Raw genomic sequence first — 26,072 nt, 5'->3', positions numbered from 1 at the left:
TGCCATAACAATACCAGCATTAAGGATTTCAGCTTTCTAGAGAAATATATCAGTGTCCACCCAAAAAAAGCAATGCCACTCCAAGCTCTGAAAGTAAAGAGGAAAAAACTGTGTCCATCCCTGGGTAAAAGGAAAGACATGGCAGAAATGGCATCATACTATCTAGCAGCATACCACCAGATCAGAAATGGACAGTAACAACAAATGAGCCCACGCAAAAAACCCAAACTCAGTATGAAGCCCCATCCTGGGCAGATTGTACCCACCTGTGACAGAGACTTGAGGCTCTCACCTTCTGGCAGCCCTGGTACAACCTGTCATGTTGATGCAGGATTGTTACCTACAGCAGTTTGTGGAACTCTGGTGCTCCATGGAGAACTTTGCTGGAGATCTGTGGCAGGTGGTCACATATAGTGCTGGCTCCATCTCCTGTTTCCAGTGGCTTCTAAAGATGTCCAGAGCCTCCCTGGATGCCTTTAAAAGCAGCTGGAAACAAGGAAAATGAGCCAGCCTAGATGTCTCCACCAGCAGCCGCTGGAAGCAGGAACTGCCCTCAGGGTCTGATTAAAAATAACTAACTACTTTTCCGTCGGAGTGAGTGCTGTATTAGCCACAGGGACATGGTGCAATCACAAATGGGAGAGGAGACATTCACAAAGCACTTTCCCTGTCTGGTCCTTGAATATGGGGTGCAGGGGAGAGGCTTCCACCATTTCCTTTCAGAGACTACACCATGCCAGGATAGAATTCTCAGTTAGGACATTCTTCCAATTCCTCATTTCAACCCACTGTGGCTACTTCTATCCGCTTGTACTGCCCTAAACCATTTCTTCCAACTATTTCCCATCACACAGGCTATGTGAAAACCTCAAAGCCTGAGTTTGCATCCAGATCCAAACTTTTCTGAAGCTCCAGGGTTTTAAGGTTCAAACTTTAGTTTGGTCCATTCCACAGGGGGGAGGTTGTCTCTCACCCTGGCTGACCCCAACGCACCACCCGAGCAGGCTGAATGCCATCCTGCCAGTCCATCTCTGAACTGCACCCCCCAAACATGCTTGTGCTCCACACTGTTCACTTCCTCCCCCTTGCGTCCCATCCCGACACCACCTGGAGGGAACTTACTGTCACCTGTAGAGGGTGAGGAGACCCAGTAAGCCAACCTGTACTCCACCCTAATCCCACAGCTCGCTGGGGCTCTATGCTGGTGGAACCTCCATGGACCTGTGAGCACAAGCATGTAGCATAGTTCAAGGACTTTCCCAACACTTGCTCATTGTGAGGCAACAGGGAGACCCAGGCGCACATCTGTGCAAAGTGCCCTAGGTTGCAATCCCTTTTCCCCGCTCCTCCAGAACCTCCTGCTGAGTTTCTGCTGCACTTTTCCCCATACCTGCTTGTATTTGCACACCCCATCCACGGCCCCACAAAGTCTCAAGACCTTCTCATCAACCTCTTCCTGAGGCTGGCCAAGACGGCCATCCACCAGACCGGGAGGATGACACTTGACTGGGAGGTGTGCTGTGACCATGGGGCCTCTTTCTGTTCTCTCATGTCTCTGAACAGAGTTTCTCTGGGAAGTGTCCACTGGCTCCTTGGACTCCTTTGAAGAGCAGTGGATGCTGTCCAGGGTTCTCTGCTCAGTCTCCTCTTCTGGATCCCTTGTTTTGACTCTGGGGCCTCACTCCTGCCCCTGTTTTTTTTTCATTCTTTGACCTCCTGGAATCATTGTCTCTCTGTGGTTCCTCACCCTCAGAGGTAGGCCTTCATCTTATCCCAGTAACTGCAATAGGTACGGGGTTTGGGGGCGGGAGAGGGGAAACAGCTGTGAAATTCAGAAGCAGATCCAAACTCCCCCAATATTTGGCAATGTCCCAAATCACAGGTTTGGCTTGGCCTCATCACTGATCACTAAAAACATTCATTCATCAACTGGACACTAGTGGCCATGGGAGGTGCTGCCCACACTGACTTTACAATCTGCCCTGAGTAAGAGGTGGCACAGAGCTGTATGGCTCCAGGAGCTTCACGGAGCATGCTCACCCCAGACCACAATGTGGGTAGCCCCGCTCAGGCCCTTTTATTCCCCCAAAACAGGGTCATAAGGGAAAGCCACATAACCCTGCTCACAGCGACTGAAATCGGCCAGGGCTCTGTGGAAGCAGGACGGAGATTTTGGGAGGGCCACAAAGAAGGTAAATAGGAAAAGCTAGACTGAGAAGAGCAGCCAGTGGGAAAGGGAGGAGGGGGCAAATCCACCCCTCTGCAAAGGATTAGCAGAGCAGGAGGAATGTGAATAGAAGCCCTCCCGCCCAGATAGCTAAGGAATTTGAATAGCAGCTTCTCCAGGGAATGAGGGCTCCAAACTGGGACTAAGAAAAACATTTGATCTGAGTCAGCTGCCCCAGGAAAGTGCTGCGTAGGCCCTTTCCCGGTTAGAACAGACCCATTCTGACAGGAAACAGGCCAGATAGGTGCTGTCAAGGCGGCAGAAGCTGTATCTGGAGGGTTGGAGCCTCAGCAGGCACGCATCAGCATATGGAGCTATGCCAACTTACGCCAGGTCAGATCCCCACTAAGGGAAAGTCTAATGCACACCCATCAATCTCACTGGGGACCTGTCACTTCTGTGTGGCTACACCAGAATCCGACTCCGATGGGAGGCACAGAGATGTGTGAAAACATTGTCTCAAAGCAGAAAAAAATCTCAATTGCCACAAAGGGATCAAGAAAAAGAGACAAGGGGTTAGGCCGAGAGATATGTATTGTATAAGTGCAAGTGTTCACCCAGAGCCAAAGCATTTCTATACCCATCAATGATTCCTCACAACCCTGACGTGCAAAAGCTTTTCACAGTGAGTCAGTGGCAGAGACAAGAACAGGACTCAGGAGTCCAGAATCCTAGTGCTAGTCCCTGGCTTTCTAACCACAGGACCGTGCTGTGTAATATCCTCAGCAAGGTCTGCATTTTATGGCTGATGTCTACCTCTGCAATGGACCTACTGAACCCCCTAATCCAAACAGCCCCCAACTTTGGGGGATTTAAATACTGCCATCGATCATGCTGCCTGAAGGGCTGGGACAGCAAGGTTTACATTGCTCCCTGTGGAGATTTTGGGTCACAGCCCCTGCTTAGCCATTAACCTCAGCCCCACTGATGCCATGGAATCAAAGTCCTGGAAATTCTCATTAGGTTTTTCATTCACCATGAAAAAGGGGAAGATTTAGATCTAAAGATCCCATTGAATTCCCTGTGTATTAACTTTTTGTAATGCTAATTCTAGTTCCTCTATGCTCAGGACCTTCCTGCCTTGTAATTCTCTCTGGTTTGCCACCAACATGGGGTGTTCATTTGGGCAACTATGCTGATCTACTGAGATGGCAATTAAGGCATATTCAGAGCATTGCTGAAAGAACCAGACTGGCCAATGGCCCAGCCAACCACGTAGCACATTAGTTAGCCTCTTCGTTTTCAGTTTAAACCAATTTTTACCGAAAAATTCCCAGGTTTTACAAAAAATATTATTCTTTTTTTTCCACCAATTTTCACCCTTCTTTTGTATCATTCAAATATATAAAAAAATAACTTGTTTTATTAGGAAAATACAATACATTGCATGAGATATATGTATTACGATAATACATTAGTCTGTGTGTACATACAAAGCTGCCTGTTGAAGTAAGGTTCTGAATTAGTCTAGATACACACAATAAAGAAACAGGCACGCTCGCAAGCTCTGAAGGGAGTGTGCATCTGAACATAGTGATGAATCTCACACCCACCACGTCCACATTTCAAGCAGATAACAATTTAAAGATGTGACACATTAAAATGGGAAGAAAACAAAAATCTGTATCAGAATATGTTTCAGAACACAAGGAAGTATTCGAAAGTTTTAAAAAAATAAGAAGGAGAGAAAAGGATGAAGTTGAGAGTACGTGCTGCCCATGGTGTGGCCCAATTATTAAATGTAAATATTTATAGGCTAATCGTTCTAAATCTACAACAGTAAACTGTTTATTCAAATGAAAAGTTTTATTTGGGGATTAGGGATATATTGTTTTCTTAAATTCACAGGTGGCATTGTGTTGGGTTCTGTTTTAGTCCTGCAGCAAACCACACTGATGAATGGAACTCAAAGCATTAATCTGAATACTTTCCTCCCTGTCTTTCTGTCCACCAAAATAAACCCTGATATTTACCCAGAAAAATTATTAATAGTTTTTTTCATTGATTTTCACCTGTTTTTGTTGTGGTAATAAACTGAAAAATTCACAGAAAAAATTAAATAAAATACAAACTGAAAACAAAGGGCCCTACACACCAGGGACGCAGGCCTAGACCCTCAAAGCTATTTAGTTCAATGGGAGGTAGGCACCTCAATGCCTTTGAGGATTTAACTCCTGCAGTGACCCTCACTTCCCAGCAGCCTTGATGGAAGTTAAGGGCACTCGGGAATTGCTCAGCACATCTCACGGTCAGTCCCTCGAGGTGCCCAATTTTCATAAAACAGACACGTATTGCCTTGAGTAGAAGATTTTTGGCTCAGGCATGGAGCAGCTAAATCAGTACTAATTACCCTAAGCAGGGAAGCGGGGATTCCAGCGGGCTTGTATCATGCAAGCGTCACATAGGTTTAACACTAACATTTGATGTAATCCTGCACAACCGGCAATAAAAGAATTAACTGACGCTCCATCCTTAGAGGTTTTTAAGGCCTGGCTTGACAAAGCCCTGACTGGGATGATTTCATAGAATCATAGAAGATTAGGGTTGGAAGAGACCTCAGGAGGTCATCTAGTCCAACCCCCTGCTCAAAGCAGGACCAACACCAACTAACCATCCCATCCTGGGCTTTGTCAAGACGGGCCTTAAAAACCTCTAGGGATGGAGATTCCACCACCTCCCTAGGTAACCCATTCCAGTGCTTCAACACCCTCCTAGTGAAATAGTGTTTCCTAATATCCAACCTAGACCTCCCCCACTGCAACTTGAGACCATTGCTTCTTGTTCTGTCGTCTGCTACCACTGAGAACAGCCTAGCTCCATCCTCTTTGGAACCCCCCCTTCAGGTAGTCGAAGGCTGCTATCAAATCCCCCTCACTCTTCTCTTCTGCAGACTAAATAACCCCAGTTCTCTCAACCGCCCCTCGTAAATCATGTGCCCCAGCCCCCTAATCATTTTTGTTGCCCTCCACTGAACTCTCTCCAATTTGTCCATATCCCTTCTGTAGTGTAGGGACCAAAACTGGATTCAATACTCCAGGTGTGGCCTCACCAGTGCCGAATAGAGGGGAATAATCACTTCCCTCGATCTGCTGGCAATGCTCCTACTAATGCAGCCCAATATGCCATTGGCCTTCTTGGCAACAAGGGCACACTGCTGACTCATATCTAGCTTCTCGTCCACTGTAATCTCCAGGTCCTTTTCTGCAGAACTGCTGCTTAACCAGTCAGTCCCCAGCCCATAGTAGTCATGGGATTCTTCCATCCTAAGTGCAGGACTCTGCACTTGTCCTTGTTGAACCTCATCAGATTTCTTTTGGCCCAATCCTCCAATTTGTTTAGGTCTCTCTGGACCCTATCCCTACCCTCCAGCATATCTACCACTCCCCCTAGCTTAGTGTCATCTGCGAACTTGCTGATTTAGTTGGTGTTGGACCTCCTGAGGTCTCTTACAACCCTAATCTTCTATGATTCTATGACTGTCTCTGCCACATGCCATGAGGCTGTTTGCTCCAACCCTCCACTCCTAACTAACCCCCAAACCCAAAATCATGGTGCTAACATGCCACTTACTGCCGTCACACTGCTCACTCTGCTGGTATGTGAGACCCCTTTCCCTGCACTGCGGCTGCCGTCTGTTTAGACTGTAAGCGCTTCGGGGCTACTCTGCACAGCGCCTAGCACAGTAGGGCCCTTAGGCACTTCAAGACTAAATATGATTAATAATTGCTAAAGGATGTGGCCCAAAGAGATTGTGTGGCTAAAAATCACTTCACTTTGCAGACTACTCAGCCATGGTATCTGCGCCCCCTCTCCCCCAGCCCCCTCTCTTCCACTGAACTCAGTAGGAGTCGAGGGTGCTCAGCATCCAGCAGGATTGGGCCCTTAGGGTGGAATCTGGTGATTTTTTTTTTCCTATTGAGCCAGCTGGAGCTGCTCCTCTCCGGTTGGCACCGGCATCCCTCCATCCCCAAAAACGCCTTCAGAAAAAAATTCCGGCCCTCTTTACTCATCACTAAGCAGCAAAAAAGGGGGCGAGACCAATCTTTCCTCCTTTGCAAATCGCCAGGGCTTGCCTCCCAATGAGCCTCAAACTCTTCTGAGATTCTTTGTACCTAGGGTTGCCAACTTTCTAATTGCACAAATCCGAACACCCTTGCCCCATCTCCTTCCCCTCTGCCCCTCCCTCTGCCTCATCCCTTCTCTGAGGCTCACTCCATCCCCACCTCCCTCTGTCGCTCACTCTCCCCCACCCACCCTCACTCACTCACTCACTCACTCACTCATTTTCACCAGGCTGGGGCAGGGGGTTGGGGTGCGGGAGGGGGTGAGGGCATCAGCGGGGGTGTGGGCTCTGGGGTGGGGCTGGGAATGTGGGGTTTGGGGTGCAGGAGAGGCTCTGGACTGGGGGATGGGGCCCAAGGGATTCGGAGTGTGGGAGGGGTCTCCGGGCTGATGTGGGGATTGGGGGGGGATGGGCTCTGGGCTGGGGTAAAGGCTCTGGGCTGGGGCCAGAAATGAGGGGCTCAGGTGTGGGAGGGGGATCTGGACTGGGGCAGGGGGTTGGGGGGGGAGGGCTCTGGCTGGCGGTGTGGGCTCTGGGATAGGGCTGGGGATGAGGGGCTTGGGGTGCAGGAGGGGGCTCCAGGGTGGGGCTGAGGGGTTTGGAGTGCGGGAGGGGGTTCTGAGCTGGAGCATGGGAGGGGTTTTGGGGTCCGGACTCCAAGCAGTGCTCCTCTTGAGTGGCTCCCCACAAGTGGTAACATGTCCCTCGGCTCCTAGGCAGAGATGCGGCCAGGTGGTTCTGCACGCTCCCTCTGCCCACAGACTTTGCCCCTGAAGCTCCCATTGGCCTCAGTTCACAGCCAATGGGAGCTGCTGAGCCGGCGCTCAGAGTAGGGTGGGGGCAGTGCACAGAGCCTCCATGGCCATCCCTCCGCTTAGGAGCCGAGAGACATGTCACCACTTCCAGGGAGCCTCATGGAACCAGGTAGGGAGCCTGCCAGCCCCGTGCAACCAGACTTTTAATTGCCTGGTCGGAGGTGCTGACCGGAGCCGCCAGGATCCCTTTTCGACTGGGTGTTCTGGTCGAAAACCAGACACTTGGCAACTCTATGGTTGTACCACAGGAGTTCAAACTTCATCGCCTGGAGCACCTCTAGATGCACAGATGGACACTGTCACTCCCCCCTCAACACAGCATGCAAAGCTACATTGTCAGTAGCCACTGTAAATCAGTTAAAAAATGTCCAGACAAAAGGATTGCACCCCAGGGGTTGTCCGTGATATGCAGGAGGTCAGACTAACTGGTACCTTCTGGCCATAAGCTCTATGAACTTATCTAAATCAGTGCAATATCTATGTGGTGAGAAACCCTAAGAGCATCCTGCTATACCAGACAACTTTTAGAGATCATCTTCGAATTGAGGGATCACTGATGATGATACCAGACAACTGATCAGTTTGATCATTTTTTTTAGACATTTAGGCCCCATCCTCAAAGGTGTTTAGGAACTTAACTACTATTGATTTAAAACCAAAATACCTTTGAAGGTCCATCTGGGCAGGTGACCAGATAACAAATGTGAAAAATCGGGACAGGGGGTGGGGGGTAATAGGAGCCTATATAAGAAAAAAAACCCAAATATCGGGACTGTCCCTATAAAATCGGGACATCTGGTCACCCTAGGTGGGAAAGATTTCAAACTCTTCCAACAGTGGAGAGAGGGCTGGAGGCAGAAAAACGCCCCCTCTCCCCCTTCCAAATACCGTGGCGCCAGCAGGGAGCCTCAGTTGTGAAGGGAGCGCTCCCCAAACCCTTTGCGTCCTGGGAGAGCAGATCCCCAGTTACCCTCCGCAGAGATCCGATTCCTCCTGGGATGGTTCCGACAGCCACAGCTGGAGCTCTCCGCTCTCTTCCCCCACCCGACACACAGAGCAGGTCCCGGGGGAGAGATCCCAGAGAACTCCCCAAGGGGACTGGAGAAACTCCATTGCTCGCCCAGGCTAGCAGGAGTCGCTGGGAGGGGGAAGGCGAGGAGAGCAAGAGGAAAGAGGCTGGGATCCGGGAGGAGGGGAAGGGGACGAGTCGGGAGGAGGAGGGGAGGAGATGGAGGGGAAGGGGAGAAGGAGGGAGGAGAGAGGAAGCGGGAGGAGAGGCGAAATTCAGGCTGGGAGAGAAAACAGAAGGGTCCCTGTGCGCTGTGGGCGATGCGCCTCCTGGCCTTGGCCCTGGCCGCCCTGCTGGCCCAAGCGCCCATCCCAGGTAAGGAGCGGTGGGGAGCGGGGGCGGAATCTCCGCACGGCTGCCTCGCCCCGGCAGCGGACCCCTGTCCCCCGCGCTGGCTCTGGGAAATCTGCGTCTCGGGTTAAATAACTGGGGTGTGCGGGGCGCTTGTTCCAGGAGAAGTTACAGCCCCCTTGTGCTTTGCCCCGAGCCCACCCCGCGGACGGCCCAGGAGAGGGGGGCCCCGCCGCCCCGAGACGCGCACCCCGTGGCCGGGCTGAATTCGGCCAGTTTCTTGGCAAGGTTTTCGTTCGATCCCCCAAGCCCGGCCCGCTGATCCGACTCCTGCCCCGGACCCGTTTGTAACCCGAGCTGGGTCCCTGCGCTTTCGCAATCAATTCTTCAACGCTCTCTCTCGGGTCCGGGCAGCTTTTGCTCCGGTCATTTCAGACCCTGGAAGCTGTTGCAGATACTCGGCCCTAAACTCCAGACAATGCGTCAACAACACCAGGAAGAAAAGGAAAAGACACTGAAAGAGTTAAAAACCCACCCCCCAACCCCGATTGTAGTTTGTGACGATTGTCGCTTTCTGTTTAACGGGGCAGGAACAACATACAGCTCACAGTATTTTTTTTTAAAACCATTACCCTCTTTACTAACCTTGCACCGTACTAAAGCTGCAGGAATTTTAAACCTCTAGTTTACTTTGTAATAGGTTTGCTGCTAACTTTTTGCATTTGTCTCAGCTTGGGCAATTGAAACTAGACTTGTCATTTTGACTTCTCTATTCAGTTCCACTAACACAAGCCTTGGTTGCTTCCTGCAGAAGGGGCGGGAGGATTTAATAAAAGATCATGTTTCCACTGAATTTAAGAATAAACCATGAAAACATGTATTGTCTGACTAGAGTTGAATCTGTAGCAGTGAGAGATTTGGGGGACAATTTTCAAATGCATTTAAGTGATGTAGCAGCCTAAGTCCAATGAGAAAGTCCATAGACTTTCAATGAGACTCAAAGTCCCTTTTGAAAATGGGACTTAGGCACTTTTGTCATTTTTACCGGTGATGTCTATGCTTCCCAGACATGGGGTTCACCTGGGCACTGCTGATTAACAAGAATTAATATTCTGATGAACACACCACTCCAAACCTGAACTTCAGAGTTTGTGGATATTCCAAGGAGGAATTTTTGTTTGTCTGGCTGAGAGTTCTGGATCTGCATCTGCCTTTCAAAGTTTTGAAGGCTGAATGGAGGTTCAGGCCAATCTCTGGAGCTGGGCTGAGAAGTTTTTGTTAAGAGAGGGGCTCCTTACTGGTGAAACTTACAAATATCTCAGTCCAACTGAAAACATCTGGTTGGTTGTTGTGATCTTTCTTGCCATATGCTAATTATTTTTATTAATTATTATTATTTTTTTTAAATGGAGATATCCTATCTCCTAGAATTGGAAGAGATCTTGAAAGGTCATCGAGTCCAGCCCCCTGCCTTCACTAGCAGGACTAAGTACTGATTTTGCCCCAGATCTCTAAGTGGGCCCCCTCAAGGATTGAACTCAGAACCCTGGGTTTAGCAGACCAATGAGCTATACCTCCCCACCCAGGGGTATGAAAAAAACACTCCCCTGAGCGACATAAATTTGCCGGCACAAGCCCTCATGTGCAGAGCGTTATGTCGGCAGGAGAGCTCTCTCCTGTCAGCATAACGCAGCTACACAAACGCTTTTACAGTGGCACAGCTGCATTGGTACACCTGTGCTGCTATATGCGTAGACATGGCCTTAGCAGCAGGGGGAAATCTTTGCAAGATGTCCCTAGTGTAGACAGGGCCCTAGTCTTGCAACTAATCCACTATCCCAGGCTGCCTCCCAGTGAGCCAGGGAAAAAGGCGTTTGGGATATCCAAGGGAGACAAATGAAACTAAAGCATTGACAATTACAGCAGCCAGTTGTAAATAAAGCTAGAGCAGACAAAGGCCCTTAACAATTAGGAATGCTGCAATTCAGACAATGCAGACTGGAAATAAGGCATACATTTTTAACAATGAGTAACTAGCCATTGGAACAACTTATCAAGGGTTGTGGTAGATTCTCCATCACTGACATTTATTAAATCAAGTTTGGCTGTGTTTCTAAAAGCTCTGCGCTAGGAATTATTGTGGAGCGGTTCTCTGGCCTGTATTATAAAGGAGGTCAGACTAGATGATCACAGTGGTCCCTTCTGGCCTTGGAATCTATGAATGTATGACATGAGTCCTGAATATTTGACTCATTTTTTTTTTACTTCTTCCATGTATTATAAATAGTTCCCTTCTCAGGCAGTGGTAACAGCAAGACTAAACTCTTGTGGTGAGCTCTGTCTGTGCTGCAGCGTCATCCATGCCACATAGTTTTCATTCCCTGCCTTCCCAAATCTCTCCCCATTTGAAGCAGCAACCATGTAAAGTCTGCGAACCCAGAACTGTGTGTGCGCGAGGGTCTGCTGCTCTCTAATTGATGGAGCATTCTCCTCTATTGGAAAGGAACCTGTTACAGGAGTATCCTTCACTTGGGGGCTGAGCCAAACCCACTTGAAGTCAGTGGGAGGCCTTCCACTATCTTCAATGGGCTTTGGATCAGAGCTTTCATTACCGTATATGTCTACAATATCCTCAGTTTCCCCAAATCTCCTACTGTTACAACTACCATTCTGGCTCCACTGGTGCCCCACTGGCTCCATCAGTCACTATGTTTGCTTGTTTTAAAAACAGCATTACCTAACTCTGCTCGCAGCAGGATTAGATGACACAGTGGTTAAAATGCCAGTGGCTTCAAATACATAAAGTTCTCCCTATTGCTATCCCCCCTGAGCAGCTCTGGTGATAGCAACAGCAGGAAGTTTTAGGGAACAGAGTCTGCTGTTGAGCGTTTGGACCAAATCCTACATGCCTTACCCATGCAACTAGCGCTCTCGAGTCTATGGGCTTTCTTGCTTGGGAGAGGTGAGCTGAATTTGATCATTTCTTTGGAACAACCACAAAACCTATCAAAAAGCCCAAAACTTGGACATTAAAAAAAAAGAAAACTTTTATACTGGGCCAATTCTCAGGTAGCAGTGATCAGAGAAATTGGAGAAGTAGTACAAATTGCCTATGCAGGTCTCCGCCACGGCAGTATCTGAACTCCTCTTTTATATACTCTGTTGTGTATTTTTTGGCATTGTGTGCTGTCTAGTTTTAAATTACTCAAACAATGGTCTCTTCCTCTGGGATACTAGGCCACAATTAGAGCGAGTCAGCATTTTTTGAACAAAAAGTTTACACATCAAAAAAGGACATCATAAAAATGGTTTGCCCTGAAAAATGTCAGGATGTTTGAATAATTTCCAATAACGTTTTATAGTGTGTTCAACTGACTAAAAAACATGGTTTTGGCCAACCAAAATATTCAAACATTTTAATAATGTTTGATAAATAGGTAATGAAAATTTAGAAAAAACCCTGATATTTTTAATGAAACTAAATTTCTCATTTTTTGATCAGCGTTATCCACAACCTTAAAGATCTCATTTAGGGTGTGAGACAGCAGGCCTATTTTCATATCTCACTGTAAAGCACCTAGTTAGTGCACTGTTAGTGTTAGACAAATAAGTAATAAAACCATCATCACCTCAGGCTTTTCCTGCTATTCAGCCTAAATTTCCTTTTCTTTATTGCAAGCCGCTATTTCTACTCATATCCCGGCACAATCCGAAATAACCTCTCTCCTTGGGATTTACAACTTTCTGTGCTTATGCAAAGTTATCTTGATCCCTCAATTAATATCACTGATCCAGACTATGCCTAGCTGGGTCAGACATCTTCTTACAAATCAATTCAAATAAGATCCATTCAGTATTATGAGATAATAAGGATGATATTTTTATTTTCTTCTCATTTTCTTTTTTTAAATGGCCCTTATTTTTTAAAACAACCAACCAACCAAATACAAAAAAGTAGAATGGTCTATAAAACAGGCCCAAAACAGTACAGGAATCCATGGTTTTACTGTAGTGTTTGGAGCCATTACTGTAATAGTAGTACCTAGCTTTTCTCAGCTGTAGCTCTCCAAGCACTTTACAAAGGAGATCAGTATCATTACCCCCATTTTACAGATGGGGAAACTGAGGCAGAAAGGGGACATGCTTTGTTTGCCCAAGGTCAGCCAGCAGGCTGAACCACCAATAGAATTCACATCGCCTGAGTCCTAATTCAGTGCTTGATTCACTAAGCCACCCTACTTTTTGAATAAAGTGTCTTCTCTTAAGTATCTGTGATATGTAACACTTTATTTAAAGTCATAGCCTACTAAAGTAAAATATATAATCACAGCACAACACTCAGTTTCACAGCTTAGTTGTGCCCAAACAGAACTAGCACTCCTGCGACAGTAAATGGAAATACTTGACTTGCTTATTTTAAAGATAAGTATATGTTTGTGTTTCAGGAGTTGATGTCAGACAAAATCCTCTACCAAATGCTCATCCTTTCTTGGTTAACCTGTTCCTTGTTGATGTGCTGAAAAAGTAACTGGAAGGGAGAGAGCCATTCTCCCTTGGTTGCGTATATGCCATGATTGTTTGTACAAATGAGGCAGAGGCCAGAATAATACTTCACATTTTCAAAGTGCATTTCATCCTGAAGGACCCCAAAGTACTTTTTGCATTTCTCTCAGCTTGGGCATAACTGTCTATTACAGGATTTCTTCCACCTATCTCTGATGCATTTGGTACTGGCCACTGCTGGAGGCAGGATAGTGAATTAGACATAGCACTAGTCTGATACAGTTTGGCAATTCCTACATGGGGAAAGTTTAGGCAAGAACACTAGGGCAAATGTCATAGGCTCTTTAATATCCACCAAGAGCACCCAAGATTTCAGGGTTTAAAAGCTCATCAGAAAGTCTTTATAAACGCAACTGCACAGACCCCAATTTATCTGCCTCAGAGTTACCTGCCAATCTAGCTGTTTGCTGATTCAGGTGCTTTTGTGCTGCCATGGAAGGTTCTCATGATCCATTCTCTCTTTTGCAGATGTTTGCGAGGCTCTGAATGTGACAGTCTCACCAGGACCGACAGTGCGATACGCCGAGGGAGACAATGCTACCCTTTATTGTCACGTTTCTCAAAAGAGACGGACAGACAACTTACTTGCTGTCCGATGGGTTTTTGCCCTCTCACCCACACAGGAGTATCTGATGATCAAAATGACTAAATTTGGGATTGTCCAGTACTATGGAAATTACACCCACCACTTCCACAAGCAAAGACTTCGCCTTCTTCAAGAGAGACACGGAACAATATACAAATTCCTAATTCTGAATCTGCGGCCAACGGATCAAGGCCATTATATATGCAAAGTCCAGGAAATTGGCAAGCACAGGAATAAGTGGACTGCATGGTCAAATGGCACAGCAGCTACTGAAGTAAAAGGTGAGGATGCATCTGATGCTACTGAGTCTGATCCTAACCTTTTTCTTGCTCATTATCGTTAACTGTTGGTTTTTCCCCATGTCAAATTAATTCAGAAGATGCTTGAATTTAGGCTTTTCCCCCCAAAAAATCATTTAAAAATAAATCATATAATACTTAGCTTCATAATAATACTTATACCTCGGAACTGAAAAATTAAAGGCAGGACTTGAACATGTATAGAAATTCACTGCTGTAAATTTCTAGATCATTGTCTTAGCTGTTCAGCCAAAATGATGATAGTTAACAATACTTTGCACTCATTCAAGCATAGGTCTCAGAGAAATTTGCAAAAGGGACTAAACAATATTATCCCCATTTTAAACATGGGGAAACTGAGGCACAGAAAGAGTAAGTGATTTTCTAAAGGTCATACAATGAGTCAGTGTCTGCGCTGGGAATAGAAATTGGCTTTCCTGTGTCCCAGTTCTCCATTCTGCCTCTAGAAACCTCCAGAGAATAGATCTTCCTCATGAGTTTGCTTTAAGTTCTAGTCCCAGCTGGAAGCAGTTCAGGAGCAGTCTCTCTAATGCAGTTTTTGGATGTTCAGCTCTAGTCTTGGCCTGAAAGTGGAAAAGCACTGATCAGAAGGTTCCAGAATTGCATAGAAAGATTGGGTTGAAGTCCAGCATAAAAATGACCTGAGGTGGGCCTTCCAAATCCAAATCCCACGCTTACAGCTGTCCCCCCCCCTTAATAGCGGGCCATATCAAAACCCCTGATACAAACACACCCAGACTTTGAGAAAGGGTTGTGTTCTGGATTTGGATTTCATAGATTGGGCTCACGTCAGAAGGTAGCTACGCTCAACATTGCAGTGTCAATGGTGGCTGGGAAACGCTCCTCTGCGTCTGATAGACGGTCTCCTCATAGATGTGGGTGTGTGGTAAAAGGAAGTGTTGACTAAGTTCATTGGGTCCTGATCCAAAGACTACTGAAGTCAGTGGGAATCAGGCCCTAAGTTACTGGAACTGAAGGGTGTGAATGCCTGCACAACCTACGGGGGAATCACCAACCCAGCATAGAAAAACCTGTTGGATGAAAACTCTAGGATTCACCTCATGGAATTTCCTCCAGCCCTGCTGGCGCTTGACTTGTTGGGTGGGTGTTTTTAAATTAAGAAGCTGCACTAAATATTTAGGAAAACGTATTCCTAATTAACTAGTATGTGTTTCTGGGGGGAAAATGAACCTGATTCCCCTCTTACTTATACCAGTTTTAGACTGATGGAGCTCCACTGACTTCAGCAGAGTTCCTCCTGATTTACAACTGCTGTGAGATCAGAATCAGGCCCAAAGGTCTCATTTCGTTAATATCTTGTGCCAGAGAAACCTAAACCATGTTTCCCATGGTGCTAGCTTCATAGTTCTAATTAAGCTTCCTCCAGCATCTTTGTACTAATACACAGAGAGAGACAAACAGTGCAACAGACGATCTCTATTGATAGCTCATAGACATCACAAGTTTTTGCTTTGCTCTCTCACAGATAAAAGACAGAATATGAAAAAATATGATCAGAAATAAATAGCAGCTGCATTTTGCCCACTAATGTTTAAACCTGCCTTGATTAAAATCAGAAGATTAAAGTAATGTAATTAGCTACAGTTATTAGTAGCCGTGGAAGCTCTTCCAAAGATCTAGAGTTGAAGTTCAGTTTGGCTCAGTACCAAATTGTATGAATGTGAATTTTTTCAAAGGACATAATCTAAACCATCTGATCCTCTTGGACCTGCAAAATTTGGCAAGATTTCGGCAAGATTTTGAATGAGATTTTCCATGCTTCCTGTATGCAGCCAGCCAGACATAATGTGAGAAGAGTGACCTGAAATCTCAGATCCAAACAACCCTCACTTATTTTGGGGAATGTACAGATCCAAATCTAGATCTGTTCCTTTCCTCTGGCCCCTAGCTAACTACCCCAGATCTTAATTCCCCCCAGTTTTTGGAGCATTTCAATGCTAGATTTGCATTTCCCTCTTGGTGGTGTCCAAATATCTCTACTATTTTGGCATTTCTGCTTCAGGTCCTGGTCAAAATGTGAAAGGAAGCACAGAGAATGCAAATAGGAAAGGTATCAGGGGGCCGGGAGGAGGAGGGAAGAGAAGATTCTCACACTTCCCCAGACCACAGAGAAAGCTCGTGTTTAGTTTGAGTTTTGGCCAAGGATGTTTGTCTTAGTTTATCCAAGTGGTGTGTGTCCTCAAAGCAGGGCTCCACACCTCAGCATATCAACAGTGGAGTTCTGACCTTCCAGCTGCAACTGGATTTCCTGTAGAAACTGACATGGGCCTGATCCAACACCCTGTGAAGTCCATGGACGGACTCCCATGGACGTCAGTGAGCCGACGCTTGTATTAAAATAAAAAGCTCGTAGTAAATGGGTGAGAAGCCAAAGGAGGGCAGCAAAGGTGTTAAATGGTGACTTGTGAAAAGAACTGAGTTTTCACAGCCAGGAAAACAGATTGTATTCCATTGTTTAGGCTGCGCTACACAGCGCCCTCTAGTGACTGGGGCAGAGGACAGAAGTCATACAACAGCAACTGACTGGAGTCAGTCCTTTAGTTGAGTGATTGAGGATCTTGATTTTAGGGTCTGGAGTTCAAATCCCTGTGACAACCCCTGATGGTCGCCATTACAAAATGATTGGTAATCATGGCTCTAAAAATTCGCCTGTCCTGAAGGGGGAATTTTATTGGGAAACATGAAGTTCATGCATGAAAAGAGGACACTCACCCGCTGCAGAGCAGGTGGAATCTTAAGATTCAAAATCTGTAAGAGGAATTCAACATAAATCATGAGTCCGGCCCCAGAAATCATGAGATTTTAAAACAATCACAATTTTAAAAAAATACATTTTAGGTTCTTTATGTGCCTCCTGGTTTTTGAGTCACATTTTCCAGCTTTTCTCTGGAGGGCTAGAAATCCTCACAGCAAGAAAGAAAGCTGAGATTATCCTACAATCACAAGCCCCAGGGAGTTTGGGGCGGGGGGAAACACCAAATATTGCAAGAATTGCAATAGAAGTCACAAGAATTAGCAACCCCAGATGTTCCAAATCTAATCCTGGGGCCAAGTCTCAAAAGAGACCCCCTCTTTTTTTTTGCACTGGGCTGAAGCAAAATGCTAGATCCAAGCATCTCCAGAACATGGTGATCTCCCAACTCTGGGTATTAGTCTTTGTAGCTCTGACTATATGTCAGGTGACTGGGGCCAGTCACAGTCTCTTTAATGACTCAGCTGTGTGCAATGCAACTTGACTGCATGTGTCATAACCTCATAGCCCTGCTGAGCTGTCAGGCGTCCAGCCCAGCACCAGTCAGGGTTCCTACTGAGGCTTTTGGCAAGCCACGGTGGTGCCATGCCGACTCTCCTCCTCCCTTCCCACTGCTCCTCCCAGCCCACATGAAAGAGCCAGCCACTGCTGAAAAGAAAGTGAGGAGGAGAGGTGGGCAGCTGCCTCAACCTCCCACCAATGGGCAACTGGGAAGCAAGCTGTGGGCAGTAGGTGTGAAGAACTGGTGGCTCCAGGGCTGTGCTGGGGCATGGGCACTAGGTCTGTGTCTATTGAGGCTGTGTCTATTGATGTGTAAGCAGGGCGTGTGGGGCACTGGAACTGTGCAGGACATCAAGGCTTTGGGCAGGATTGAGGTGGGTTCCTGGGCTCTGCACATCCAGTAGGAATGCTGGGTGACGATTGGCACTAGTCCTGGCTTCCCCTTGGCCCTTGGCATAATCTGCCCCAACATCTCCTATCCCCAAGCACTGAAGTCCTCAAGGACAATGACTCCCAAACTCTCGTTTCTCTTGCTCCTTTCTGCATGAGGGCCCATTCCCCACTTCCTGCTGCCCCACCCCTTGATTCACACAGTTCCCACTGGCCCTCCCGTGCCACTCCCTGGACCCAGCCACCCTGCTGTGCCAACTGCCCCCAAGCCATCAGCTCTGGCTACTCCCAGACCCCATCCAACCCTGTGCTTCCCCCAGCTCCCAGGCTCTGCCTTTTCCTCTCCAATCCAGCCACAGCGTGGCGTCACCCAGAGAGCTGCCCCAAAAGCCCTGCCCATTTCCTTCTCCGCTTTTCATGTGCCAGCCTGAGGTTTCCAGCCGAGCTGGAGAATGTGTGTATTAAACAGACTGGGGGGCCTCAGCTACCTGCACTTGACAGTCCCTTTAGTCAGTCAGCGCGGCACAGGCTCAATGAGAGTCGCCGTCCATACGTGGGAAGCAGGAGAGCCGCACTGCTGTGTAGGGGTCTGGGAAAGGAAGGGAAGCCTTGGCAAAAACCTTGCTCTGAATTCCGTGCCGTGAGGGGCGCATTGCCAAGCAACCAGCACTCAGCAGCAAGCCGGAGAGAGGCCTCCACGCCTGCTTGGCCAAACTGCATCCATTGTTTTTTTTTTTAAAACTGAACAAAGACTTTTGCTCCTAGTGTGTGTTTTAATTAAACTCCGGGCTGGTGAAAGGGGCCATCCTTGGAGACTAGAGACCTCTGTAGATCCTATGCAGGAAGCTCCATTACTGATGCCCTGTTCTCTCAGCAGACTACTTAGCCTGGTAAAGCCCATGGCCAGCTCCCCCACACCGTAGGGTGCCACCTGTCTGGGTTTTACCCAAACAGGCCGGTTTTTGGCTTCTGTGTCTGGGGACCATTTCGGGTTGCCAGGTGCCTGGTTTTCACACCAGCCCCTGCTCAACTGGGGCTGCTTCCTACCTGCAGGCAGGCTCCTTGTCAGGCCACAGCAGCTCCTGTCCCAGCCCGGGAGCAGAGGGAGCCCAGCTGGGGAGGAGGAGGGAGGTGGAGATGATCCAACAAGCAGTGCAGGGAGAGGAACGAGTGATGGGGTGGGGTCTTGGGGGAAGAGGCGGAGCAGGGGGCGAAGCCTGGGAGTCCGGTTGCCAGCAATTAGAAAGGTGGCAACTTTTCTGCACACTTGGGGGACAAGGGATGTAAAGGAGAATCTCAGCTTCCATTTCATAGATTGCAAGGCCAGAAAAGACTTATGAACATCTAGTGTGACCTCCTGTATAGCACAGGCCAGAGCACTTCCCCCAAAAAGGCTTACAGCAGATCTTTTAGAAAAACATCCAGTCTTAATGATTTTAAAATGGTCAGTGATGGAGAATCCATCACAACCCTTGGTAAGTTGTGCCCATGCTTAATTATCCTTACTGTCAAAAATGCACACCTTATTTCCAGTCTGAATTTGTCTAGCTTCAACTTCCAGCCATTGGATTGTCATACCTTTCGCTGTTAGATAGAAGAGCCCATTATCAAATATTTGTTCCCTGTGTACGTACTTCTAGACTATAATCAAATCACCCCTTAACCTTTTCTTTGTTAAGATATATAGATTGAACTTCTTGAGTCTATCACGATTAGGCAGGTTTTCTAAGCCTTTAATCATTCTCATGGCTCTTCTCTGAACCCTCTCCAAGTTATCAACATCCTTCCTGAACTGTGGGCACCAGTATCCCAGCAGCGGTCATACCAGTGCCAAATACAGCGGTAAAATAACCTTTCTGCTTCTACTCAAGCTTCCCCTGTTTATGCATCCCAGGATCACATTAGCTAGGGTTACCATATGTCTGGGTTTCCCCGGACATGTCCGGCTTTTGGGTCTTTAAATAGCCGTCCGGGGGGAATTTGTAAAATGCTAAAAATGTCCGGGATTTCCTCCCGGACGGCTATTTAAAGACCCAAAAGCGCTGATAGGGCAGCCGCGCTGGGGGAACTGTGGCAAGCCAGTGCCACCGGCGCCACCCGGATTCCAGGCTGTCGTTAGCCCCTGGGGCAAAAGATCAGCAGAGGTTTCCAAAGGGAAGTTTACAGCCTTTGCTCAGATTCAAACATTTTCACTTAAAAAAAAAAAATACCCAAACCCATCCTGACACCCATCTGCTCTGTCCAATTTTGCTGTTATCCCTGTTGAGGCCAAAGTGGTTTGAAAAATTAAAAACCCATGACACCATTGTGTTGCTTCCCCCCTGTGTTGCTCCTTAATCTGATGGACCTGCTGATAATGAATAAAGATGGATGCCCTGGGAGCAATGTGTCAGGCAGACAGTTTGTCAAGTAGGAAAGTGAATGCTGAAGCCCTCACAAAATGCAGAGGCTTTTCTTAACCTGAGCACTGATACCCTGTATGGGTTTGAAAGTGACAAGAGCCTAGCGACTGACCAGAGCAGCGCCAGGTTTGAAGTGACGAGGAGGGTCTGTGTCATGAAGTCTGCATTTCCACTGAGGACTCTTCCATCGCCAGGGTAGCGCTGGTGCAGGTCTGCCGCCTGGCACAGCAATGCTGAGAGGTGCCCGTGTAGACCCGACCCACTGCCCTCAGCCCCCACCCTGACCCTGTTCCCTCAGCCTCCCGCGCAGTTCCCCCTGTACCTCCCACCCCGAACCCACTGCCCTCAGTCCCTGCCCCCATTCCAACAGCCTCCCCCACAGTCCCCCTGCTCCCCTCAACCCACTGCCCTCAGCCTTGCCCTACCCCAAATCTCTTCTTCAGCCTCCCCTGTCATCCCACCCCCATCACTCCCCCTGCTGTCCCACCCCCTCAACTTCCCCCCATTCAAGTCCTGCTCCCCTCTGTCTCATCCCCTCCAGACCCTGTCCCTCTCCCCAACCCCCTGACCCTCCCCAGCCCAGCCCAACTGTCTCCCCGCCCCGCCCCACTCCACTCTACACAGCTCTCTCTACCCTGTCCCATTCATGCTCCCCTCAGCCCCTACCCTACTCCCCCCATCCCAGTCCTGTCCCATCCCCCTCAGCCCCCCCCCAGTCCCAGTCCTGTCCCCCTCAGTTCCTCCACCCTGCTTCCCCCGTCCATCCCCACACACCCACTGACTCCCTCGACCTCCCTCCCCGCAATCCCACTGCCTGGACCCACCCCCGTCCCACTCAGGACTTGCATGAAAAAGAAGCAATGGGCTTAAATTGTAGCAAGGGAGATTTAGGTTAGACATTAGGAAAAACTTCCTAACTGTAAAGGTAGTTAAGCACTGGACAAATTACCTAGAGAGATTATGGAATAGCAGTCATTGGAGTTTTTTAAGAGGTTAGACAAACACCTGTCAAGGATGGTCTAGTTATTACTCAGTCCTGCCTCAGTGCAGGGTTTTGACTAGATGACCTGTTGATGTCACTTCCAGTCCTACATTTCTGTGATTCACACTGAATTGCCTTGTGCCACTGTCTAGTAGTAGTGGCACACAGTTCTCTGACATGCAGGTTTATAAAATTGTAGTTAATATACAGTTTAGAGCATAGCAATTTAAAGCTCTGCATATTCAGACCAACTGAGCTGAAAATTGTGATCTTGTATTCAAAACTATTAAGATGTCGGCTGAAATAAAATCAGCATGAATTGCTCAACAATATCAATGGAATCAGCATTGCGCTGCTATATAGTGTAAAACCTTACAGTGAAATCTTGCAAGTATTACATAGCATGCCGCCTTGCCCAAGTGGTAACTAAGCATAACATCTTCCGGTTTCAACATTCTTAACTTGTATCCCTCCTAGAAGTTGTTTTTTTTTCAAACACTGAATGCTGCTAAGTTATGAGTTTTAACAGATTTTTTTTCTTTTAAACCACAGCACTGAATGTTATTCTAAAATTGTTTTCCAAATATTCTTAAACTCCCAGTTTATCCCCCGCTGATGTTCATTGTGAAAAGTATTGCAGGTCTAATAATAATATTTGGCACTTTTGTAATTCACTGTCCAACATGTGTTTTGTGCCCTCCTCTGGTGGATTTTTAGAGGATAACTGTATAGCTACCAGCTAAGGGAGTTATATCTTGAACTCAAGTAGTAGAAGCTCATGCTTTTAAGTCTGGATGGCTCAGGTTCAATCTTTGGTGACTAGCTATGATGGAGGTTGCTACACTTATAATCCCTTTAATCAGAAGTTCTGAATATGCTTTGTTGCAGGCAGAACTAGCCTATAGTTAAGCAACCGAAAATTTAGAATGGGAAGTGTTGAAATGTTGGGAAGCCTTATAATTTTGCCAATCTGGAATGAACATCCCATCTGAGGGATGGGGGCGGGGAGAGAGGAGAGTGAGACAGGACCAGGAAACTGGGACAAGGAATCCAGAGCGGTAGTGCGGGGCAGTTGAAATCAGATGAGGAGCTGGGGCGGGTTAGACAGCAACAGGATAGACATAGACTGGCGGGGACAGGGAAGAAGGGTCTTTGACTACTTGAGACCACTCTGTTCTCCAAACATTTGATTCGCAGGAAGCAGGGAAGGGGGAGGAGCAAGGGGCGGAGCATTCAGGGGAGGGTTAGAGTTGGGGCAGGGACTTTGGGGAAGGGGCGGAGTTGGGGCGGGAAAGGAGCGGAGTTGGAGCGAGGAAGGGGGGGAGTTGGGGCAGGGCCGAAGGCGGGGAAGGGGCGGAGTTGGGGTGGGGCCGGGGCCCCTTGGAGTGTCCTCTTTTTCCAGGACTGCAATATGGTAACCCTAACATTAGCCTTTTTGGCCCCAGAATGGCACTGGGAGCTCATGTTCAGCAGAATCACTTTCTAGCCCTTCTCTTGCAAAGAGCCTGGACAATGTATCCAATGCTGCAAGCTCGCTGCCCGTCCCTGGTTCTTCCCAATGATGCCAGGTTAGTCACAGCTCCTCACAGCCTCCCTGGGTTGGGATATTGGGCCAGTAAAACCATGGCCATTGTTCTGGGGGCTGTTGGGAAGATGCTGCCTCAGTTGTCAGCTGGAGCGAACAGCCCACACCAGGCTATCGCTGAGGGCACGGGGCTACTGGAAACTCCCTAGCAGCTGCGGCCTGAGGCTTAGCCCACTCCTCTGCCACTGCAGCCCCTGCCCAGAGGGCAGCTGGAGAGCAGGTGCAGCATCAGGGGCTGACTGAGCGCAGGGCTGATCCCAGCCCATAATCAATATTTTCTATTGCTTGCTTCTTCCTGTCCATTTCAGCTAGCCCAACTGGGGTAATGTGTTGTGGGCATCTCTGCTGGTGGGTCATGAGGCAGGATGGGAAGGAGAGATAAGCGCTTTAGCAGATCAGTTCAGGAATGTATGTGCTGTCACTGTTCAGGGCAACTGCGCCCGTGTTCCCCTTTTATGGTCCATCAAGGCCACAATAGGCTCCCAGTCCCTCATCATCACCTATCTTAGTCAGAGACCCATGTCTCTCTCTCCCTCTGACTGGGGTTTTTCCAGACTGCACAGTTCCCTTTTTACACAGTGACATTTCTAGCAATCCAGACTGCTTAAGTAGGCCTGCTTGGCTTCTCTCCTCAGATGGTTAACTATGTAAGTGTCCACAGTTATAACTGTTACCACACAGCTCTTTCTAAGCAAGCACATTTATTCTTAAAGTGAAAGCATGACAGAGAAAACAATATAGAACCTATATCCATCACCCCAACCCCAGCCTCAGGCACCGGCAGGTATCAGTTCTTCCAGCCCTTCCCTAAGGCTTGGGGCCCCCCCTTGGACAGATGGGCCTCTCTGCTTGCTGGATCAGATGGTCGATTCTGAGTCAGTTTAAACTCAGGTGGTTTAACCAAAAGACGTTTCTTTACTGGTCTCTAATGAATCTAATTTGAACTGGTGTATGCGAGCCTCTCCAGGAGGTGGTACCTCGAGGTGCTACAACCTGAGAGAACTTGTCTAATCACTCCCCATTGTTTTTAGTTCCTAGAGGGCTGAGGTCACCTTCCCCCTGGAATTATAGACAGTCTCTGGCCCACAATGATACCTAAATACAATACAGTAAGAGCTCCTAAAGACAAGGCAGGAAACTGTCATGTGTCACATGCCCGTTCCATGAGTATGGGGCTTTGTAGAAGTGGAAATGAGCATGGCTGTAGGAGAAGAGGACAAATGGGTAACATAGGTGGGGTGGGAGGAATGGGCGTGGGGATGCAAAAAAGGCAAATAAATAGAATTATGAAGGGCCAGTTACATTTGGGGTGCAGGCTAAATGATCCCCTCCCAAAAACCCTCCAGCTCTGTTCAGAGCAGTGTGATCTTACAGTCATTTACAAGTGAAGCATGGCTTAAAATTGGCCATAGCATTTCTGGAATGAATTTGGAAAACTCCAGGGATCTGCAAAGTATTATGAGGAATGCATCCAAATAATGAAGAACAAGATCAGCCGGACTGTAGGGCTAGCGGCAAGTTAAATACACGATCATTTTTGTTCCTTATTCAAGCAGGTCAGATTGTCAGGCCCTTTCTGCTCATGCAACATTTCTCTGCACAGTTCACATAATCCACTTAAATATAGCCAGGCCATTAAAGAGATGTTCGTGTGTGCGTTTCACACATTGAACACTGTAATTTCCTGAATGTCTGCAAAACAGGCACACATGGATTCATGTGGAACACATGGATAGGGAATGAGGACATGTTCCAGGTAACTGGCAGCAGAACAAAGGCCACTATAAAATATGGGGGCAGGCACCCTTACAGACTGCTGCTCTGTATCTCTAATAGCCTCACGGGCTCATGATACCTGCAGTGTACAAACCTCTGAAAAGTCCTAAGTGACAGCTGTCAAGTTGCTGTTAACAGCTGAAGGCTGAGGTTCAGATAAGTTTAATTCTTCCAGGGAAGAAGGGGGGCAAATTTTGAAGTCTAGTCAGAAGGTCAAATCCTGCTCTCTGTATTTACAAGTACCGTTAAAAGCAATGACAGGGAATCAGTATTGGTGGTACTCTGCCACATGCCACCCGTACCCCCAGCTCTGACCACATGCAAGATGCTACTGTCCTCTTCTTTTCAGCCTCTCCTCAAGATACGCATTTGTGATGCATATAAGAAGCCACCCTACTAAGAATTGGTTAGGCTAAGGAACAGTCAAGGATAGTTGATACTTATTTCATTTTAAAATAGATGTAATGTTTAGATGTCAGATGCTATCTACCTTTTTTGGGGGGGGGGATTTAGGCACTTTTGAATATTCCACCCCGGCTTGTGAACTTGTTGGGGCAGGGACTGTATCTTTATGTGTCGACAGCATATGGCTGCTGATGGATTGCAAATAATAGTAGAAACGCCATATTTCAGAGTAGGTTGTGCCGCTCTTCAGCATATAACCCACTCTCTCCTTCCAATTCCACTTAGTGGTACCCTGATTTGGAAAATAGTGTGTATACCATCGATTTAGATAGTGACATTAAAATAATCTCCAGTCCATTCCTTATACATCATAATATCCACATCAAGGTACTGTGTCTCCTCTATACACAGTAGCAGAGGGGAAGACTGGGCCTGAGTCATTCCTTGAAAGTGCCATAGTTAAGAAATAATTTCCTCACAAGAAAGCCAGGCTGTGAGCCTTCCTATGACCTTGTCTTCTTGGGGATAATTTCCACCTCCCAGCAGTTTTATCAAAGTATTGTTTAATCTTAACACTAGGAACAAAGCAGAACCCGAGAGAAGAGGTTATGAAAACAAAACAAGGTCCACACATGGCTCTCACACAGAGTCTTAGGTGAGCCTACCTTACCCCAGACACCCCAATCTCTGGGGTCTAGGTTCACCTTAGCTCAGCCTTGAAGGATTTTTTTCTAGAGAGAGTCTTTGAGCTCTTTTCCTGGCTTTCTCTCTCCCTTACTAATACAAAACCAGTTTGGTGAGCTCTGCAGAGGGTTGGAGCCAGAGCATCAAAGTGAATGGCTTCTGCCTGGTCCCTGAAGTGTGTATCAGGATACACACAGGCTCACCTCCTTCTAGCATAGGTGCTGGAGGTGCTGCCGCACCCTGGCTTGAAGTGGTTTCCATCATATACAGAGTTGATAGTTTGGTTCAATGGCTCTCAGCACCCCCACTATAAACATTGTTTCAGCATTGATGTGCTTCTGGGTGCGTTTTCTGCTAAACCGACTTGTGAATTAACTCAGTAGATGCATGCATAGGGTTACCATATTTAGTGCCTCCGAAAGGAGGACACTAAAGGGGCCCCAGCCCCGCCCCCAGCCCCGCCCCCAGCCCCAACTCCGCCCCCTCCCCAAAGTCTCCGCCCCCTCCCCTGCTTCCCACGAACATTTGAGTCGCGGGAAGCCTGAAGCAGGTAAGGGGGGGTGTGGGGGGAGGAGGCGCGGCCCACCCCCGGCCCCCAGCACCACAGGCCCCCAGCCCGTCCCCCGAGCCCCCGGCCCGG

The 26,072-nt window shown here is 47.7% G+C and overlaps 1 protein-coding gene across 5 annotated transcripts in view; it reads left to right on the top strand.

The window, feature by feature from the left end:
* Positions 1-7,992: 7,992 nt before the first annotated feature.
* Positions 7,993-26,072, top strand: part of VSTM4 (V-set and transmembrane domain containing 4) — a 59,412-nt gene continuing 41,332 nt past the window's right edge. For all 5 annotated transcript variants that reach the window (XR_006175871.2, XM_005307321.5, XM_065551619.1 and 2 more), the window contains exons 1-2: positions 7,993-8,489; positions 13,497-13,895. Coding sequence is in view for 4 of the 5 variants with exons in the window: in XM_005307321.5 (XP_005307378.1) it covers positions 8,435-8,489; positions 13,497-13,895 (454 nt within the window). In the remaining variant the exon portion in view is untranslated. The remainder of the gene's footprint in view (positions 8,490-13,496; positions 13,896-26,072) is intronic.

The sequence above is a fragment of the Chrysemys picta genome, chromosome 7, assembly GCF_011386835.1.
Source record: "Chrysemys picta bellii isolate R12L10 chromosome 7, ASM1138683v2, whole genome shotgun sequence".
In the NCBI taxonomy this organism is placed as follows: domain Eukaryota; kingdom Metazoa; phylum Chordata; order Testudines; family Emydidae; genus Chrysemys; species Chrysemys picta.
This window is presented reverse-complemented; position numbering and strand designations above follow the sequence as displayed.